This window comes from Dama dama, chromosome 22 (genome assembly GCF_033118175.1).
Source record: "Dama dama isolate Ldn47 chromosome 22, ASM3311817v1, whole genome shotgun sequence".
NCBI lineage: Eukaryota > Metazoa > Chordata > Mammalia > Artiodactyla > Cervidae > Dama > Dama dama.
In genome coordinates this window covers 57,717,585-57,740,426 of record NC_083702.1, presented here as the reverse complement: position 1 = coordinate 57,740,426, position 22,842 = coordinate 57,717,585, and the positions used below count along the sequence as shown (strand labels likewise).

Below are 22,842 nucleotides of genomic sequence, written 5' to 3'. Positions count from 1 at the left end.
CACATCTGACAATTAGCATGGACCCATGAACTGGTGTCAGACAGAGATTAGAAGTGGAGCACCAACTAACAAACTCTAATTTAAACAGGTTGCTTGAGTAATTTTTGTAAGCCACAAGCAAAGACACAGAACACACAGTTTTCCTTTCTTAGTTCAGGGACATTTTTTTCCACCTTTGACAATAAGTATGTATGTATTGGGCCATGATAAAAGATGCAGTGGCTGCCATAAATCTCAGCTACACAATCAGGAAATACTGATTTGGGAGAGCTAGATGTTCTCAAACCTAAGAGTCTATTTTTTCAGAAGACAATGCTAAAATTTGTTTGATGATTTAAATATTATATGTGAGCATTCATCTATTCATTATATTAAACCTTCAGTATAGAGTTTAACGTTGGAAAAACTGGGTGAAGCTCATGAAACCCCATGAGATGATACAGGTATTCTACTTCATTAACTTCACAACAGCTCTATAGGATAGGTACAGTTGTCCCTCAGTATCCACAAGAGATTGGTTCAGAAGCCCCTCAGATATCCACCAAAATCCAGAGATGCCCAGTCCCTTATATAAAATGGCAGAAATGTGTGCTAAGTAGCTTCAGTCATGTCTGACTCTTTGCAACGCTATGGACGGTACCCCAGCAGGCTCCTCTGTCCCTGGGATTCTGCAGATAAGAATACTGGAGTGGGTTGCCATGCCCTTTTCCAGGAGATCTTCCCAACCCAGGGATCGAACCCACACTTCTTATGTCTCCTGCACTGGCAAGCAGGTTCTTTACCACTGGTGACACCTGGGAAGCCCCATAAAATGGCATAGCATTTGCACATACACTCTGCACATCCTTCTGTATACGTTAAATCATCTCCCCATTGGTTATAAAACCTAATATGATGTAAATGTTATGTAGATAGTTGCCGGAACATGGCAAATTCAAATTTTGGTTTTTGAAACTTCCAGAATTTTTAAAAGTATTTTTGATTCGCAAGTTGTTGGATCCATGGATGCAGAAACCCTGGATCCAAAAGGCTGAGAATTGTTATTAGCTGCATTTTACAAAAGAGGAAACTGAGACACAGTATGGAGGAAGACTAGTTGGCAAGGAGTCAGAATTGGAGAGTCTGTCCCTAAGTCTGCACTCCTAGGCATGGTGTTACACTGAATCCTCAGATGACAATCCTGGATGCAGGCACGTCCAGACTCTAGGCAGGGTGGTGATGAAAATTAATATCTGACTAAGGGCTTGAAGGTTTCCAGGGACTCAAAGGATCATTGAATAACAGTGTAAGTTACCATAATTTAATTCACCTACTCAATCCACTTCAGTTTATTTACTACACTGAATCAGAAATGCCAGTAGGAACTAAGGTGCCAGTGACATAAAAGTAGAAGTCTGGGGACTGAGGATTTGGAGATAAAATTTTTAGATAATTCAGAGGGCCAAATATTTCCATGCCATGATACTTTAAATTGATAGCTGGGAAAACTTTAACTTCTTAAGTATAGGGGTTATAAATTATACTATCCTATTTAACAGAATTACCTTTAGTAGAATATAATAGAACCATACATGTTATTCATTGAAACTTCTTTACAATCAAAACATCTTTTGAACCATTTCAGTGTCTCCTAAGGACAATTACTGAAGAGACTGCCAGAGCCTATCGTTCTAATGAACCTCCCAGACACTGGCATTAAAAAGAGTTGTGAAGAATGACTGATTTATACAGAAGACTACAGCTTAGCCTTAAGGAGATAGAACCATGACCAAAGGTTTGATGGTCCAAGTTTGCCTCAAAATTACACTTTAGGGCCTTTAGCTTTAACACACCTCATATTCTTGCTATTTTCAGCATCCAGGGTAACCAGTAGGATGCCTATTTGAGGTTCAGAATGAGACTGGAGTTATGTTTGTAACTTGATCAGGCTTAAGGAATGCAACCCAGAGCAAGCAGCGCAGGGGAGGGGCAATAAAGCTTCGGTGGCCGACCCTTCCTTTTGGCCTGAGACCTAAGTTGGAGGGATGCAAACCACTGCAGGGGGTATTGTGTTGAAGGCAGCTGCACAGCCCAAGGCTTGTTCTTCAGAGGCCACAGAAGTGGTAGGCAGACAAGCATGATCAAGTTAAAGAAGTCTGATCAGGCGAAGCTTGCCAGATTCCATCTGGCAAGTGAAAACACAGATTTGTACAGAGCTAAAATAGTTCTTGGAGATAAATTTATTCAGAAGCCCAACAAGTCTGGGAACAAGAAACATGGAGCTAGTGCTCTTTTCTGGAGGTTTTTATACCCCTAAGAAGAGCAAGACACTATTTCAGGGTCCCAAACAAACAGGCTATGCATTCAAGACAAGCTGAGGCCTAGCTGGATAGTAAAGGATGAGTTAGGATTCCTGGGGAAACTAACAAGTCTTCGTAAAAGCAGAAGCTCAATGTTATTAACTTGGATGTTAGGAGTGCTATAACTAAGATCCTACAGATGCCCAGGACATCCCCTGAGGTCTTCTAGATTCTCGGACTTGTTGGCTAAGTGATTAACTAGAGTTGGTCCTGCATATGAGGCCCAAGATTACCTCCAGCTTCTGGGAACTGGGGAAGACAAAAGTTGGATAAGTGAGGCAGGAACTGGCATCTGATAGTCCCTGGTCCTTGCAGAGTGTGGTCAGGAACCAATAACACCAGCACCCCTGGAAGCTCATTAGAAATGCAGAATCTTGAACCTCACTTTAGACCCACTGAATCAGAGTATACATTTTAATTGCACGTTCTAAAATGTATGCACTTTCAAGTTTGAGAAACACTGGTCTAGACTGGTGCTACCAATGCACTTATACTCTAATGATCACTCTCCAAGAAGTATTCTATTGCCAATTCATATAGTGGGCTTCACAGGTAACCTCTGATTTCTTTTGGTCCCACCCAAGTTAAATATCAGAACTGAAAGGAAACTAGAATACCTAAGCAACATTCTCATTTTACAGATGAGAAACAAAATTCCATAGGGGTAAAATAACCAATGTCACAACTCATTAGTGACAAAAAATAAGAATGCAAACCTAGGTCTTTTCATTTTGAATATTAATTTCTACATAAAATGTGTATAACTAACTGCTTACTAATTAATAAAGCATTTATTGAATACATACTGTGTGCCAAGCATTTTGTTGGGTGATTAAGATATCAAGATGAGGAAATTACAAATCAGCTCAAGCTAATGGAAGTGGAAAGTAGATTCTTCTTTCACTGTTCCTGGGCTGTAAGGACAAGACAATTTTTTTAAAAAGTGAAGTATAATTGATTTCTAATATTATATTAGTTTCAGCATAATGATTTCATATTTTTATACATCACAAAATAATCACCATGAAAAGTCTAGTTACCATCTGTCACCATACAAAGTTGTTACAATATGATTGACTATATTTCCTATGTTGTATATTATATCCCTGTGACTTATTTATTTTGTAACTGAAAGTTTGTAGCTGTTAATCTCCTTCAACTATTTCACTCATCCCCCAACCCCTCTCTCCACTGAGGACCAAAAGTTTATTCTCTGTATCTATGAATCTGTTTCTGTTTTGTTATATTTCATCGTGTTTTTTAGATTCCACATATAAATGAAATCTTGTCGTATTTGTCTTTCTCCATCTGACTTATTTCACTTAGCATAATACCCTCTAGGTCTATCCATGTTGTCCCAAATAGCAAGATCTCAGTATTTTTATGGCTGAGAAATATATAATTTTCATTGGCATATATATATATATATTTAATTTTGAATTAGTGTTTTTTGCAGAGGTGGGATTGTTGGATCCTATGGTAGATCTCTCTTTAATTAATTTTTTTCCTATAGTGGCTGTACCAGTTTACGTTTCTACCAGCAGTGCTTCAGAGCTCCCTTTTCTCCACATCCTCACAACACTTGCTGTTTGTTGTCTTTTTTATGATAGCTGCCCCTTTAGGTGTGAGGTGATGTCTCTCTGTGGTTTCGATTTGCATTTCCCTCATAATTTTTGACACTGAGCAGTTTTTCACGTGCATGTTGACCATCAATGTGTCTTCTTTGGAAGAATGTCTGATGTCCTTTCAGATGTCCAGTTTTTAACCAGTTTTGCTAATTTGTTGCTTTTTTTGAGGTTGAGTTGCCTGAGTTCTTTGTATAGTTTGAATACTAATGTCTTACTGGATATATAATTTGCCAGATTCAAAAAAATATTGCTAAGGCCAATATCAAAGGGCATATTACCTATGTTTTCTTCTAGAAGCTTTATGGTTTCAGGTCTTACATTTAAGTCTTTAATCCACTTGAGTTTGAGTTTATTTGTATATACAGTGTGAGAGTAGTCCAGTTTAATTCTTTTGCATGTAGTTGTCCAGTTTTCTGAACACCATTTATTGAAGAAGTAGTCTTTTTCCCATTGTATATCTTTGCCTTCTGTTGTAGATTAATTAACTGTATAGGTGTGGGTTTATTTCTGGGCTCTCTATTCTGTTCCATTGATCTAGGTGTCTGTTTTTGTGCCAGTACCATTCTGTGTTGATTGATATAGCTTTGTAGTAGGATTTGAAATCAGGGAGTATGATATCTCCAGCTTTGTTCTTATTTATCAAGATTCAGTTCAGTTGCTCATTCGTGTCCAGCTCTTTGCAGTCCCATGGACTGCAGCGCGCTAGGCTTTCCTGTGCATCACCAACTCCCAAAGGCTACTCAAACTCATGTCCATCACGTCAGTGATGCTATCCAACCATCTCATCCCCTGTCATCCCCTTCTTCTCCTGCCTTCAATCTTTCCCAGCATCAGGGTCTTTTCCAGTGAGTCAGTTCTTTGCATCAGGTGGCCAGAGTATTGGAGTTTCAGCTTCAGCATCAGTCCTTCCAATGAATATTCAGGACTGATTTCCTTTAGGATGGACTGGTTGGATCTCCTTTCAGTCCAAGGGACTCTCAAGACTATTCTCCAACACCACAGTTCAAAATCATCAGTTCTTCGACACTCAGCTTTCTTTATAGTCCAACTCTCACATCTATACATGACTACTGGAAAAACCATAGCTTTGACTAGATGGACCTTTGTTGGTAAAGTTATGTCTCTGCTTTTTAATATGCTGTCTAGGTTGGTCATAGCTTTTCTTCCAAGGAGCAAGTGTCTTTTAATTTCATGGCTGTGGTCACCATCTGCAGTGATTTTGGAGCCCCCGAAGAATAAAATCTTTCACTGTTTCCGTTGTTTCCCCATTTGTCCTAGTTCTGTGAAAACTTCCATTTGTATTTCAATAGAGATTACATTGAATCTGTAGGTTGTCTTGGGTAATATGGTCATTTTAACAGTTTTAATTCTTCCAGTTCATGAACACAGTTTATCTCTCCATTTGTTTCTATTGTTTTCAGTTTCTTTTTATCAATGTCTTATAGTTTTCTGAGTACAGGTCTTTCTTTTACCTCCTTGGTTAGATCTATAACTAGGTATTTTATTCTTTTTGATGAAATTGTAAATGGGATTCTTTGCTCCTTCTGATAGCTCATTGTTGGCATATAGAGATGCAACATATTTCTGTATATTAATTTTGTATTCTGAAACTTCATCGAACTTCATTTATATTAGTTCTAATAGTTTTTCTTGTGGTGTCTTTAGGATTTTCTATATATAGTATCATGTCATCTTCAGACAGTGACAGTTTCACTTCTTTCTCTAAAATTTGGATACCATTTATCTTTTTTTCTTGTCTGATTGCTATGCCTAGGACTTCAAACACTATATTAAATAAAAGTGGTCATAGTGGGCATTCTTGTCTTACTCCTGGACTTAGAGAAAAAGCATGATGTTGGTTTTAAGTTTGTCATGTATGGCTTTTATTATATTGTTGAGGTATGTTCTCTTTTATACTCATGTTGTTGAAATTTTTTTTCATCATAAATGGATGTAGAATTTGTCAGAAACTTTTTGTGCATCTATTGAGATAATCCTGTAATTTTTATTCTTCAATCTGTTAATGTGGTGCATCACATTGATTGATTTGCAGATACTGAGTCATCTTGCATCCTGAGATAAATCTCAGTTGATCATGATGTATACACAAGACAATTTTAAATATAATATCCCTCAGTGTTTGTAAAAAATCACATCACTTTTTTTTTTCATTGAAAAAGTCTTTTCAGAAGTGAATAAGGAAGCATTGGAAAATTTTTCATGGGTGTATTACCTCCTGAAAAATCCAGTCCTGGGTATGCAAGGTGATATAACTTATCCCTGAGGGTAAAGACAAATTGGGAATAGAACTAAGCACTATTCTCAACTGAAAACTAAGTGGATTAGATGAGGACAAGCTGGGGGATCAGATGGGAAGCTGGTTTGGGATTAGCAGCAGATCTAAGAGAATATGGAAAGTGAGGTATCCAGGTCAGGTAAGGAGCCAGGGATGATCATGGGGTACAAATGACAACAATAATGCTCTAAATACTGCTTAAAGTAATTCACATTTACTCAGTCCTCCCACTGATCCATTGGATGAAGAGTACCGTATCTTTTACTTTACAAATGAGAACACAGAGGCATAATGTTTTAATAATTTTCCCAAGATCACACAGCCAGTAAGTGGTGGAGGCAAACCCAGGCACCCTGGCGCCAGAGCTCAGGCTCACAACAACTCTGTGAGTTTAGTGCTTTATTATTTAATTACAGCCCTATTTTATTCAAGTTAATTTTGACTTCAGGCTTTTATACTTTGAATCCAATTATCTATGCCAGTCTTCAGTTAAGTTCAGTTAAGGAAGGCTTTAAAGTGTGTTGCAAAACCATTGACAAGTATCAGTTTTAGGAGGGAGAGCGTCATTTTCATAATCAGGAGTTAAATATAAAGCATGACTTCTATTTAAAATTTTCAACTTTTGAAATTTGATTTCAAATTTGGAATTTGATTAGTTCTTAGCAGATTAATGGAAATTTCAGAAATAATAAAGATACTAACATGTACCAGGTATATGACTGAGCTGCTTGCTATGCACCTGAAACTATCACACCATTGTTCTTCAGTTATACTCCAATATAAAATAAAAAGTTTAAAGAAAAAAAAATGTATCAGATGCTGTAAGCACTGCTAAAAAAGTACAAGGTATGACTCCCGTCCTCAGAGATTTTATATGCTAGCCTGGGAGTCAAGGCTAACAAACACAGACTAAGAGCAAACACCATGAAGCACTGTGAGATCTTGAGCTCGTCTCTCTGGGATTCATTTCATTCTCCTTCCAGAAACGTTTCATCAAATTTTCCAAAGTTTGAAAAGTCAAATATTTTTAATGAGTAAAAAAGAACAATTCTCTGTCTAGCTCTCCTTCTCCCTGAATCTCTCTTCAGATGTAATTGCCTCAAACTCTTTCAACTGTTTTTGTTTGGTTGTTTTTCTTTCTCCCATTTAACTAAATTATGTGCCCAGGTGATGATTTCTCAAGTGATCAGCCTTACACGCTCTTCTCTGCACATTCTCCTAACTGAGTCCTGTCACAATTCTTAAACCATAGTCAGTGTTTAGATTATGACCATGTAAATATCACTCACTGCTGAGCCAAATAAGGTACTATTTCCTTTCTTGTCTTCTTTCCTGCAGGGGGCGGGGGGGAGGGTGCGGAAACCGCCTCACTTCTGTTTCACTTAGTATTCTCTGTATTTGAGAATCTCTTATTCTTCCTAAGGTTTCAGATAACTATACAGTCCTTCTCCATGTGGACAAACTCATCAGCTTGTCTCTTAGTTCCTTTTTTCTTTCCTTCAGAGACATGCTTCAAACTGGACCAGTTACTTTCATGACTCAGATATCATCTTCAGAGCCCATTCTCCATCCTCCTAATAATTCCTTTCTCTCTGAGTTGGATTCCCTCACTCCCATGTTCCTCTCTGTCTTGGCTTGCTCTCTCATGTTAAATGAACACATCTTCCATCTTCCCGAGAAAGAGTGTGCTGGAGGTTCTGGTAATTCAGAGCTCACCAGACTCCACAAATTGCATCCATGGAAGGCTCTAGTAAAGAATAAAGCATGGCAAGTTGAAGAAAGCACAGATAACCATTAGAGAGACTCAGGTACCCCAGAAGAGCTGCCTGGTTCCTCTCTCAGTTACTCGGGACACACGCTATCTATGGGTCATGAACCACTGAAATATGGTGAGATAATGTTGGCTTCAAGAAAGCTTTTGTCTTACTTGGGTGGAATCTTTCATAAGTCTCTGATCATGTAGTCAAAGCCAGACTGTGGGGCCAGACTCAATGACAGAAGTGATGATAACAATAGACTCCAGATATAAGTAATCAACATGTGTGTTTTCTACAAAACAAACAAACAAACAAACAAAAAAACGCTGGTAAGCTGGCACAGGCAGCCTCCTGGGTGTGTTTCACACCCCAAAACAGAGCTATGTTAATTACTTGCTAGTACATTCCATTCAGCTTTGGTCAAGGAATAATTCCATGATTTCAGTCCTCTGAGATGATTACTAAGGTGGCGATGGATTGACATTATTCCTGCACCTACATAGGAAGTAAAGAGACCTTATATACCTGACAAAAGGTCATCATTTTAATACTTAATTCACTGTTGTCTCGGCATAGAATTCTAGGTTGAAAACTATTTTCCCTCAAAATGTAGGAGGCACTCACTTCTCATTGTCTCTGGGAATTCTGCTTTGCTGTTCAGAGTTCTGTTCCCATTCTGATTCCAAGTTGTTTATTTGTGATGTCTTTCCTCTGCAGACTCTGGGGATCCCCCTCTGTCCCCTGTGTTGTAAAGTTGCATGGTGCTCCTTGGTGTGGGTATTGTTCTGGATCCTTAGGGTGCCTCTTTCAGTATATGCAGTTTATTCTTCAGTTCATGTAGATTTGTTTCTTAGATAATTTGCTCCCTCTAATGATCTCTGCACTTTTTGGAATTTCTGTTATTCAGATATTGAGCCTATTAGATTGTTTACTTTTCTCATCTTCCCCCACTCCCCGCCGTTTATGTTTTTAAATTTAGGTTTATTTGGGGGGAGATATATTTAACTTTATATTTCAGTAATCTTTTATTGATTAGTTGTTATGACCATATTTTTTTTTTAATTTAAGAGTGCTTATTCTCTGTTCCATTTTAATGGCATTGTGTTATTTTGTAGATGCAACATTGGCCTTTTTCTGTCTGAGGGTATTAATTATGGTTTCATTGACATTTTCTTCTGCTCTCTGTCCTGTATCTGATTCTCCAAGTCCCTTTCTTACATTATTTCTAGTCTCTACCTTTCATTTCATGTCTAGTGACCCTTGGCTGTTCACTCATGTTTGAGAAAATGAGAATCATATTTAGTCAGGCTTATGGACTTTTGGCCTCACTGCAGTGTAACTGAGCTAGCAGTTTCATTGGAGGATCCTGAAGTTAGTATCTGAAGTTCTCTTCTCTTCATCTGGTAAATTTTCCCCAAGAGGATCTTTCAGATTCCTGCTTGGTTTTCTACATCCTGGGTAGGGGCTAGAGTGGGATAAAGGGATGCCTCTTGTTCAGAATACGGACTTTCACTTATCAATGTTTTCAATTCAGCATTTCATTCCTGGACTAATGTCCTTCCTGAGCATAGATCTTCTTTTTCTAAAATTTTTTATTGGAGGATAATTGGTTTACAATATTGTGTTGGTTTCTGCCATACATCAACATGAATCAGCCATAAGTATACATATGTCTCCCCTCTCTTGAACCTCCCTCCCTCCCCGTTCCACCCCTCCAGGCTGTCGCAGAGAGCCTGATTTGAGCTCCCTGAATCACAGAGCAAACTCCTCCTGGCTATCTTTTTTACATACGGTAATTTGTATGCATCAGTGCCACCCTCAGTTCCCCACCCTCTCCTTCCCCCACTGTGTCCACAGCTGTGTTCTCCATGTCTGCATCTCATAGATCTTCTTTGATTTAACCTCAACAGAGAGAGGAGTGAAAGACCTTCGGCTGGCGTAGAAGAGGCAGAGAAGGCGGAAGGGAGCCTCCTGGTTGCAAGGGCTCAGAGCAGCGCTGGGAGGGAGGTTGTTCCTGAGGCCGTTGAGGCTCTTGGTCACGCTTGTCCTCGGCAGCACGCTGAGGCCAGGTGGGACGCCACCTTTCCCCTCTGCTGACCCAGCTATGCTCTTCAGGTGCTTTCACGGCGCTGCTTCCGTCTCTCGTCGGCTTCATTTGCTCTTTTGCTTCTGTCTTTGTGAATTTATGCCTTTAAGAAATTTTTTATTCTTAATTCTTATTGGGAGACTGCAGGATCTTAGCTTCCTGATCCCTCATAGGGATCGAACCTGTGCCACCTGGGGTAGGAGTGCAGAATTCTAACCACTGGACTGCCAGGGAGTTTCCCACATCCCTCTACTCTCACTTTAGTTTGACTTGAGAGGAACCAGAGATAAATGAGTGCACTTTATTAGTCAATTTTGATCATCAACTCTGGGGCGCAGCTTTCTTACATCTAAAATGAAGGACTTAGAGCGGACCACCTCTAAGTTTCACTGAATCTCAAATTCTGTGAATTCATTATAAAGAGGTGCCATAGAGTGTAGGACTGACTCTAAGAACTGTCAAGAGTTCAAACATTAGGTAAATTACTAAAGCATGAGTCATCAGGTGAAGTTTCATCTTAGAGGTGGGGGCTGAAAAGTTGTGTGTGGATTGCATGCACAAAGAGAATAAGAAGGAACTTGCCTGAGTGCACAAAAGTAGTCAAGACCACGGATGGGGAAGGGGCGTATTGAGAAGGAGCGGGAAATCAAGTTGGATATTCACCACGTATACATTAGAACTTGTTGCAGAGGACCTTCAAAGGCTAAAATTTAAACTTAACTGCAGGAAGAAGTGTCAGTCTTCAAAAATAATATAATCTTAGTTCCAACTAGCATTTATTTTTATCTCATAACCTTTGCACAATTCTTGTTCATATCATTTCTCTTTAAAGTGAATTGGGGGAAAAACCTCATTTTTTCTTTCAAAGAAAAACCTTTTAAAGTATAATGACATTGTTTTGAGAACCAATGCTGTAGTTTTTGAGGTGGAGTATAATTTTGATGTCACATTTGAGATGTTTTTTCATTTTCTTACAGGTTTTATTGTTGTATGCATATAATATGAAGCCCCTGAATATTTCTGATGTTGCATCTACTGCTTGCAACAGTGTGTATGTAGGCTCTTTCTGGGTTCCACTAAAAAGGCAAGTAAAGATGGATTATCTGCAATTCTAACCCTCTTTGCTGATGTTTTCATAAGGTTGGCTGTCTCAGTAATATACAAGGTAAATCCAGGAGAACTTTTGGAAGACATTTTTGGAAGAATCTTCCGTTTACTTAGAGAAGTATGATATTGCAGTGGTTAAGAGCATGAGCTCTGACTTCAGTCTGCTTTGGTTCACATGGCCTTCCCTATCCCAGTATCCTTGACCAGGCTACTTAACCTCTGTGTGCCTCAGTCTCCTTATCAATAAAATAGGGATAATAATAGGACCTGGAGTATTTTGGATATTTTGTTGGAGTATTGTCCTAGTATTGATGGCTCAGAAGGTAAAGAATTCGCCTGCAATGTGGGAGACCTGGGTTTGATCCCTGGGTTGGGAAGATCCCCTGGAGGAGGGCATGGCAGCCCACTCTAGTGTCCTAGCCTGGAGAATCCCCATGGAGAGAGGAGTCTGGCGGGCTGCAGTCCATGGGGTCCCAGAGAGTCAGACACGACTGAGCGACTAGGCACAGCAAATTATTGGAGTAACAGTTCCTAGTACTTCATAAACAGATCACAGAGAGTACAAAGATACTGTCTGCACTATATTTTGCCTGTAGTTTAGGGCGTGTTTTAAAAATAACTTAATGTGACTCTGTATTAAGTTGTAATTAAGCCCAAACTCCATCCCCATCCTGGCCTCATCCTTCCCTCTCTGCCCAGTCCTATATGTTGGCCAATCCTATCTGTTCCCCCATCAAAATTCTCTGCATCAACCACACTGTTTACCTACCTCTTCATCCAACAGTGAATGGAGACTCTTAACTTTCCCTCATGCCTGGGTTCTGTCTTCTGATTTTACCCTATTCAATTCCTTGTTTGTTTTCAGTGTTTTTCTTTGCTTAGTTAATTTAGTTGTGATTCCACTATTTGCTACTCTCGTGACCCTAACCCTAACCCATTCCATTTTCTCATTTCTGAGATGGAAATAATACTTTGCCTACCTTTGGGGGTTATTGTTGGGATCAAGATAGACAGTATATGCATATGCGTTGCATGCATGTATAATATATGCATATACTTTGCAAAACCAAAAGCACCAGGCAAATGTCAGGTCTCTTCACAGCCTCCTGCACCTGTTGGCCTCAGCTCTTTCCCCTGTTCGGCACCTACTAAGTGCTCAGTGAACAGAGACTTGGTGCTTCTCCGTCCTTCCGAGGAGAGTCTGGTTCCTGCTCCCTGATTTCCATTTGGAAGGACTTCCTGGCCTCACCATGAAAGGGAATAAAACAAGAGATGTTTTAAGAGCTGGCATACTTTGAATTATTCAGTCAACTTTCTTTTCCTGTTTTAGGTTTTTTCAGTGAAATGGCAGAAAATCTTAGACATAAGACTATACTGGCACCACTAAGCCACAACATTGGGAGATCATGCTCCTACCTTTGTTGTTGTTCAGTCACTAAGTCATGCCCAATTCTGCTCTTACCTTGTACATCCAAAATGTAGCAGGATTTATTTTTCAGAACCGCTTGATGAAAAAGATTATAATTTCTGCAGAACAGAATGTAATGAAACTGACAGGATTCTTTTTTTTTTTTTTTTAACTACAAAACAGTCTTGATTTTGGTGTGTTTATGATCAACAGTAGGGTGACTAAAGTTAGGGACACGCCCCTGTCACTGAGGCTCTTATCGGGGAAGGTACCTGACAAATGTTCATCAGACCCATCCCTTGGTGATACAGTAAAAATAGACTATTTCTCTCACCCAGGGTGGAGTTCCTTGTGTCCCTATGAGGGTCAAGATAAGGGCAATCTATAGGGAGTTGCTCTTGTTAACCATCCTTTAGAAGGCAAAGTAAGCGGATGCTGTGGAAAACTGGAGAAATGATGTTCCTGCATTTGTTCCTGATGTCATTTTGGTTTTTTGCATCATCTACTTCTTTTACATGAGAATTCCCCTCCATCCCTGGATAGAGACCTGTGGCTGCATGCACATTTATGCACGCACCTGTTCTCTGCACACCTGGATCCTAGAGTCCCTGGGAGCCCTGCAGGTGGCTGCTTGCCTCCTTTCACTGTTTCAGTGCTTTTCCAGCTTCTGACCTCACTGACTAGTTAGCCTCTGCCTTCGCACCTCCACAAGTCACTGGACTGTGACTCCAGACGCTTTCTGGCCTCAGTGTAGTTACCACTTTGTCCTCTGCCCTGATCCTTGGCTTTTGCTCTTCCTTCTTTCTCGACTCTTCTCCCGAACCCCGCCTCCCCACACAGTGCTCGTCACTGTGCGGGCTCCTCGACTGGTCTCTTAGAGCCGTGGCTGACGAGTCCTAATCCTTAGCTTCAGACCAGCCTGCCAGTCGGAGGTGGTACCGAGTTTAAGCAGAGTGGATCTTTTGTCACTACCTGGTGTTTCTTTGCCCGCGTAGATATTTATTTCCTTTATTTTCATCTTAAGCATCATTTTGGCTGTCTACATTTCTTTTCTCACCATGCCTCTGTGCTTGTGCTGCTGTGCTTAGTCATATCCATCTCCTTGCAACCCCATGGACCATAGCCCGCCAGGTTCCTCTGTCCATGGGATTTTCCAGGCAAGAATACTGGAGTGGTTGCCATTTCCTCCTCCAGGGAATCTCTATTATGCCTTTGCCAGTTTATAAATCTGACTGGGTGTATAACTAAATCATAAACATTATACAGATGAGAATCACATCTCTTGGCTCATGTCTCTTGAATGAAGGAATAATTGAATGAATGATGTTTGGCGGGGGTGGGGGGGTTGCCAGAAATCTAAGTGTTAAATAACTAAGGATTTATTTTACACATATTATTGGTTCTGGGAATAAATGAAGGCCTTTCTTAACTTTTCAAATAAAATGCATATGTATTTGTTATTTTTAGAGTTATTTCAGTTCATGAGAAACTATCTAATCTTGCGCAAATTGCTGAAATATCATTGCCAACAACTCCTAAAGTTACTTCAAATGAAAATTTACGTGAAGTAGAGGAAACAGAAGAGCAATCAGTTGATGCAGAAATGGAAGTAAGTTAATGGAAAATTATGTTGCAGGATGGATGTCATTATCCATAATCATTTAAATTATTTTTTACTTTGTCAGGGCAGAACTAAACATAGATAACTAAATGTTATCTACGTAACTAAATGTAGATCATGTGGTTCTTCTGGCCTTTACTTTCTCTACTTAGAGAACCAAATATGACCCAACTTTTGGACACATAAGTAATGTTTTCTTCAAAGCTCTTCTAATACTAAGAATCAGATGGTAATGAAAACAGAGCCCACCTAGAGAAGTTATTCAGATATCACTGTGGCTCCTAAGAAACAATGCTCTGTAGCTTTATAAGTGTTACTTTTAATTTTTCACTCTAATATTTGAGCATTTTTATTATGCAAATAATATGTGAAGAAAAATGAGAAAATATAGATAAGCATATATCTTTCAGACTTTTTCTGCACATCTATATTTTTCTAACCAGAAAAAAGGCATATTATATTAACGTTATAGTGTGTTATTCATCTGATTACAGAGTTGAGTGGTTTTGTGATGACTGATGTTCATGTTTTGGAGGAAAGGGTTATTTCTCTTGTATTCCTTATGCATTCTAAACCTGTTGAGAAATGCAACACAGGAAATGGATACTGTATATGGAGACGTCAAAACCTCAGCACCGTTGCTGATAAAACTGATTAGCAAACATGGCATTGGATCTATGGCCAAATAAGCTTATTACCATTCCACCCCTGAATTAGCCAGACTTGCCCACCTAGTCACACAGTTATCTAGCATACTTTTGTGACCATAGGATTTCCACCACTCCCCTCCTGCCCCAGAAGGCTGACCACATGGAGAAGCAGAGGATAATAGTCCTGTAGGCAGGGTGCCTCCAAAAACGTAAGCAAAGATTACCTTGATGGGGCTGAGCCTAGCACACTCTGTTGCTTTTCTCAGACTCATCAATCAGATGAGTGACTCTGCTCTTCTGGCTAGGTCTGAAAGAAGCTCCCAGTGTCCTTCCTTCTCAGGAGTGGAGTGGAAGTTCCTCATCCTTTATGGAAAAATGAGAGAAGCAGAGAATGTGTGTCCTCCCCTAACCACTTGCTCTTTGAATTTCCATTTGTACATTCATCCAGTTCCTTGAGATATATGTTCCCTAGTTACTGCAGCAATTTTTTTTTGGAAAAAAAAATCAACTAGATGGACAAGGTTTAAAATGAAAAGGGACAGTCTCCTGCCCAACCTGTCCACAACCTGCTGTCCTGCAAGCAGTCCACTTGCAACTCTTTTTTTTTTTTTTTAATTTATTTATTTTTTCAGTGGGTTTTGTCATACATTGACATGAATCAGCAATACATTTACACGTATTCCCCATCCCGATCCCACCTCCCTCTCCATATGGAATTTAGAAAGATGGTAACGACAACCCTATATGCAAAACAGAAAAAGAGACACAGATGTACAGAACACTTGCAACTCTTTCAGTCGTTCCTTTTGTTATTTAGTTCCAAGTCTATAAATAATTTGCAGAATCAGTTGCGAAAAACAAGGCAACCAACACAACTTCAAATCCAAGTGAGTCCACCAGGCTCTGTGGCCCCTGACACCAGCCTCCAGGCTGGCAGAGCGTCCATTCTCTGGAGCATCTCCAGGCACTGGGATGTGGCAAAGGAAGGGAACACATCATAGCCTGGCTCTGCACATTTGCATCGTGTCACTTCCTCTCACGTGTCTTTGGATGAATAAGTCACAAGCCATGCCAACAATTCTGCTACCAACTTGGCAAGAGGAAAGCCAGAAAAGCTGACGAATAATGCTAATGAGAGCCCAAAACAATTAGTTTTCTCCCTTGATGTACCAATTTCACACAGTTCTGTTGATTTTACCATGATGTGTAAGGACTTGAATCCCTGCTACTTCTCCACTGTTCTTTTCCCTTCCCTTTCTAGATATGGTTATATCACAGGATTTAATTAAGCCAGCATTCAGTGTTTACGTTATTATAACTCTCTGAACAGCGCTCACAGTTTAGAGAGGGTACTGTGGTTATTTTCCTTTCCTGTAGAAGGTTTGATTTTTCCTCTCTCTGTCTTTTTTCTTAGCTTCTCTCTGATCATTACATGAGATCTGTCATGTTCATCCATAAATTTTCTTACCCAAGCATTAATGCTTATGTCTCAACTCTTCTTTCCCTTCCTGGAGGCCCCTCTCTGATTCTGGGTAAGGACTGGTCACCCCCAGTGCCGGCAGCACAGCTCTAATTCTGGGACCTCCCTCTGCTGCTTTTCTGTTTGAATTCCCTGCCACTTGGGTCCCATATATGTTTTACTTCTCTGTTAGCTTTTAGGATCTTTCCTTTATTTTTGAACTGCTGAATCTTTTTTTTTAATCACTTTTTGCTAGTTTGATATTTAATTGGTTATCAACAAGAAAACATTTTTAATTTTTAAAGAGTATTATTGGCATGGGCTCACTTGGTTGTCTTGTTTACCTCATCTTCATACCAGTTACGGGAAAGTGCAAAATCTAGCAGCTCTCCTGATCTTCGGGATACACATGTGGGTGTTTTTCAGCCTAAGTTTACCGACGGAGTGAATGAGTGCAGTTTCCATTGCTGTGAAAGCACCAGTCCAGCTGTAAGAGGATGATCAGGCAGGAACAGTTCGTCTTTGCAAAGAAACAGCTTTCCAGAGTTTGCATCAGCTGTGCCCTGTGCCTGCATTTATTGTAGAACTGATAGCTTAGAATTTTAGCTGCACATCCTGTACAGGTCCTCAAATGTTATGACACAAATTACCAGATGTTTAACGATAGCAATACTTTCCTGAGTCCTTATAATAAATCTCCTGGTAGATCAGACATCTCAAGCTCATGAGATTCATATATGTAATTCTTTTCCTAAAGTGCATTGTTGCCCTTTCACATCTGTTTTCAAGAACTCATTTTTAAAATTCTTTCATAAATCTCTTCAATCGTAGTTTTTTAGTCACAGACCAAACTTAACAGGTTGCTGTCCCTGAGCCATAACCCAGACTACTCTTTGCTGAAATTGTCCTTGAATCCATTATTATATAGTTCATAAAAGGAAAGTGATGGTATTTCTCCTGAACCCATTTGTCTTCCCAGCTGACACTGTCTGAGACAGGAGATTGAGTGTCCATAAGAGTAAGGATTCTAGGTTGTGCTCTGCCACTCAGCTTTACTACCAAGGCTTAGTCACCTGACCTTCCCTGGGACTAGTTTTCTCCTTGTCCCTCACCGTGATCTTCTCACTCAGATACCACTGAGATGAAGAGATGGCTCCTTGGTGAGAATGAGTCATCAGAAGTTCCCTGGGAGTCAGATGTCGGTATCAAGCTCATCCCCTTGAGCCCAGCTCCTGAGTCAAGGAGTTGACTATGAATACAAACAAATTAGGAATAAACAGGGAAAGTGGGGGCATTTGGCAGGCAGAGGGACGAATCCAGACCCCCACCCTGCCTGAGTCAAGCTTTGCATCTTGCTTTCATGTCCTGACTAGAGTGATATATATGAGTGACTCAGTTCTTGAGAAGAATAAATTCCTTTCAGTCCTGATGTTCTCCTCTGTATTTTTGAGTTTGTTTTATTCTCCAACTTAAAAATGTTTCTTCAACTTTAATTAGGGCATTTTGAGGTGTGTTCCAGTTCTGGTAGTTATTTATATATACAGGAATGTCACAAAATGAGGAAAAAACTAATATTTTCAGTGTAGGTGAATTAGCAAACAAATTAATTCACAACATTTGAAAGTTGTGAAATATAACGTTTTCTTTTTTCCAGTATGCTAACCAACATGTAAGGGAATAAAGCACTTAGGTTCTGGGTTATATCAAATAAATTCCATTGACTAAAATCTGCTGGTTCGTTGTCATGACAACCTTCACTTGGAGCTAATTAGAATTTAACTAGGACACTTGAAGAGATCGATTCTGGTTGGGAATTGGACAGGATTTCATAACCTCTATAATCTAATATATTTACTTCTGTCACAGTATAGATTTTTGGTGGGTTGTTAAACATAAAGGTTCAGAAAATGTGCCTTTGGTTGATATGGGAGGCAGTGAATCTTGTTGATATGGGAGGTAGTGAATCTGGTTGATATGGGCGGTAGTGAATCTTGTTATATTTCTCATTCCCTTCCTTTTTTTTTTTTCTTTTTTCCCCTCCAAATCCCTATGGTCTACAATAAGCCAAAAACTTGAGAACACAGATATTAATTTAAGATGTTTTGGGAGGGCTACAGAACAGGTGTTCCAGTCACTTCTGGCTTGAAAACATGTCCTTTTTCCAAAATGAACAACACTGGCTCTGAATCACTGGGTTATTTTAACCTGTCATTCTTTGCTTTATGGGGTATCTTCAGAGCATATCAGGTGCTTTAAGGCGTATGAAAGATACAAACCATTCTGCTTTTAAGACACAAATACCTTTTTGGAATGATAACAACATAGTGACACAAAAAGCCTAAAATAATATTTACCAGGTCATCTAAAATGAGTTTAGTAAACATGTGTGGGACACCCGATTGTATAAGGCAATTAAAGTTAGTTCACATATCCCCAATATCAAAGTACTGTGAAAACATAGAACAAAATACAACTAAGCATTAGCATGAACTAACACATTATTTTTGAGAGACTGGTATGTGCAAAAATTTTCTAGGCTTGAGAAGATAAGAACATACTGAAATCAGTACAATTAAGTCCCTGTCAGGAGAGCTTAATCACTGGATGAGTATGGTCATAGGTACCCAGATGTTGTTCGTAATGAGCCCAGCTGCCTGGTGGCCCTTAGCAAGCAAAGTCTGGCATTCAAAGAAACATAAATTTAATATTCAAAACAGTTGAAAATGCATCTAAATCTTTATGGAGCCTCTCATAAGGACATCTGAGAGGGAATCCTTTCATCATATACAGCGTAACTCCTTTAAATCTCCTTTTCCCAACTGCCTTGTTCTTCGTGCCTCTCTGGCATCCGTGGCCGCTCTCTAACCTCTGAACCTATCCCTCCAGCCCAGGTGGTGCTAGTGGTAAAGAATCCACCTGCTAATGCTGGATATGGGAGATGTGGGTTCAATCCCTGGGTCGGGAAGATCCCCTGGAGTTGGAAATGGCAACCCACTCCAGTATTCTTGCCTGGAAAATATCATGAACAGAGGAGCCTGGCTACAGTCCATGGGGTTGCAAAGAGCTGGACATGACGGAGCAACTAAGCATGAACTCCCTCCAATTCAGTCTGCATGGAGTGTTTTGCCTGCTCTCAGCTTCCCACTCTGGCTCAACTCCTGATTACTGAAGTCGCTTTGTCTCCCTGACACCTTCCCGTTTTCCTGTTTCCTCCATTCTGGGTGCTACACTTACACAAAAGAGCAAGGTTGCTAGAATCCTTCCTTCTCAATGGGGGGACTGTTGATGGCAACTATTCTAAGTTATCATTTAAACAAATCTCATTCACATAGATGTGTGTGTGTGTGTGTTAAAAGAGAAAACTGAACTAGACTTGGTCCTTGCTTCAGTAGGTCAGGCAGCGTTCTGTTAGCCTCTGTAGATTGAAATAAAGACCATGTTTCTTTGCACCCCCAAATACCCTGTGCCCCCTTACTATTGTATATTGTTTTGGCCATTATCTCTTTCTGTGTCTCTTCCTACCTCTTGACTTTGAATTCCTTTGCTTGGGGGTCTGCTTCATCTTTTGATGTTCAATACCTTGCCCAGTAGCTGACATATAGTGCCTCTTCAGTAGTTGCTCATGAAACTTCTCATTGGAGACCTATGGAGAGCACCCACTCCAGACCAAGGATCCAGCAGGAGATGAGATGTGAAGTCATGGAGCTGGATGTTATATCGGGGTGTCAGGGGTGCAGGGTGAATGTAGGACCCTGGGAAAGCAGAGCTGGGTGAGGGGTGGGGGTTGGAGAAAGTGGGGGCAGCACCCAGAAGAGCATCCCATGACCCCTCCTGAGATTTGCTAAGATAACCCTGATGGCATGTGGAGGAGGGATGCGGGAAGCAAGAGTTTGGAGGATGGAAAGCAATTTAGAATTTTTTTTTTTTTCTTAAAACTGGTGAATGACCATGAAAAACTTCAAAGTCAAAAAGTTGGCTCTGTTAGTTTTGAAGTAACTCAGAGGCCCTCCACTCACAGAATCAACAGATGCTCCTTCTTAAGGGGGAAATGGCAAATATTGAGCAAGAGACCGTCTGTGCCCTTCCGGCCCCCCTTGCCAACTGCAGCGTCCCTCTGGCAGCCTTCCCAGGAACTGATGAGCTTGTCACTTCCCTTGTCTTTGTTTCTGAGGCAGAAAGGTCATGGGAGGTCCCTCTCAGCCCAACAGCACGTCAGCCAGTTTCCAACATCTATGCGTGGTCTACCTGAAATAACACCAAAGAAATAGAACGTTGTTGAGGCAAAATTTCTGTTCACTGTGTGTTGAGACAGACCGTGGAAGGCATTTATCAAAAAACATGGCTGTCTCCATCTGTTATGTGAAATGTTTAATGATACAGACAGTGTTGTTTTGCTTGATAGCTCTTGATGAAATCATGACAGTGGCCCATCACAGATATTATTGCAACCTTCTGTATAGAAAGAAAACATACTTTACCCAGTCCTAAGAACTCAATTAGAAACATAGAAATAGGGACAAACAAGAATATGTAAGAACACACTCCAAGATGTGTGTTGCCCAGTCTAGTAACGGGGGCAAGACTGCAAAGGTCACCATAGAGAGCTGGTGACCCCGATGAGTGCTGGATGTCCTGCTGCCTTCCATCCTTTCCAGTCCCATGAATGCTGCCCTACTTCTGGTCATGATGCTTCCCGCCCAATGTGAGACGCCTCCTATCTAATTGCTTTCTCTTATCTCTTCTTAGGCTAGTTAACCTTTAAACAGTGGCCAGATGGCCAGAATTATTAATATTTTCTTAAAGCAATCATTATCCCCTCAGTCCAGTGCCTCTCAATTTCCTAAGCAACAAAACCCAAATTCCTTACATTTACATGTCCTGTTATGAGTATACTTCTCAGTCTTATTCCTCACCACTCTTACCACCAAGCTTCCAATACACTTCCATGGTAAAGATCATACCAGGCTCTTTATGTTCCTTGGGTATCTGCTGTTACATTGCTTACATGGCTCCCTCCATCCTTGTCCCCACCCTCTGCCAGCTACTACTTTCTCATGTCTCAATTCCCTTTCTCCAGGAAATGTTCCCTGTTCCATATACATATTACTCTCTCTCCCATCTCTAGGCTCTTATAACATGTCCTAGCTACCCATGTTCTGACCATGCCTACCTGGCGTATTATTTAGTCTAGTATGAATCTATTTTTTTTTTCAGTTCTTTATACACTTTGTAAGGACAGGGTCTGTTTCTTTATCTTCGTGTTCCACACTGCCTAGTAGAATGCCTTAGATATATTTGTTAAAGTGAATAGAATTAGCTATAGCTTTGGAACTCCAAATTTTGATCTTTTCTATGTTTGTGCATTTGTTAAAACTTTAATATGAGTTCAGTTGTTTCTTTATCTTAAGGCTTTTAGCCAGCCTTGGTGAGCGTTAATTTAAAAATGAATGCACTTTGATCATTTTCATATTTCTGGATGTTAGTACATGTATTTACTAATAGTACTGAAATAAAAGCAAGCTGTCGAAAGATGTGAGCAGCACTGTGAGATAAGCAGTTTATCTCTGACAGTCTTATGATCATGACTCCTTTAGTTGTAAGTAAAGAAACTTTATCAGTACTTACACTAACCCAAATGAAATAGGTTTGGTAAGGAGGCAGTGCTTGGCAGGGCATGGTCAGTAAGCTCTTGTGTAACCAAGGACCAGGGACCAAACACAGTGTACCCCACAGAAAATGAAACTTGGAGAGTCAGGAGCCAAGAGTGCACACGGCCCCATAGGGGGCGTAAGTTCTCCTTTATCTGTTCCTCCTCCTCCTCCTTATACATCTGGTCCTGGGGCTGCTTTCTCCTCCTCCTGCTGGGACCTCTCAGCTCATGCAGCCAGTACCGCTGACAGCTCTCTTCTGTCGTCTTTCCTTATGTAAAATCCCAGTGATGGAGAATCTGATTGGTTCAACCCTGCCTACAGGTTGATCTCTCCTGGGTCCAGTGTCCACCCAGAAACACAGCTGTGGCCATACAGTAGGGGCCTCAGCAGTGTCCTCAACAGTGGACTGAGGATGATGCTGACTCTTCCTCTTTTTGAAAATACTTATTTATTTGTCCTTGCCAGGTCTTAGTTGCAGCACCTGGGACTTCACAGCTAAGAGTTCACATGCCCCTGCTGAGATCCTACCTGCTACCACTCTCTTCCTCTTTGTTTACTCTTTCCAGTTTTGTTTTTTTTGTCAATTCCCAACTGTTCAGCTTTTCTTAAACCCTTTCTGAGATCCAACCCTCTTTATTCCAGGGCTCTCTTCTCAGAAGAAAAGTAGTCTTCCAAAATCTTATTTTGGTGTAAATTCCTTTACCTGTTCTTCTGTAACATATGAATTTTAATGGTGAATTTGCAGGGGGAAAAATCCTAAAATAATGTATTATTCATCATTAAATCTTATATTTTGTGGCTATTCTGTATCTTTTCAAGTAACTGTAATTACTTTAAAGA

The 22,842-nt window shown here is 40.2% G+C and overlaps 1 protein-coding gene across 1 annotated transcript in view; it reads left to right on the top strand.

Moving 5' to 3' along the window:
* The window catches only part of CFAP54 (cilia and flagella associated protein 54), a 294,342-nt gene that overhangs the window by 248,513 nt on the left and 22,987 nt on the right, over positions 1 to 22,842 (top strand). The window contains exons 65-66 of the mRNA XM_061125597.1: positions 11,084 to 11,190; positions 14,089 to 14,230. Of these exons, the coding sequence (XP_060981580.1) occupies positions 11,084 to 11,190; positions 14,089 to 14,230 (249 nt within the window). The remainder of the gene's footprint in view (positions 1 to 11,083; positions 11,191 to 14,088; positions 14,231 to 22,842) is intronic.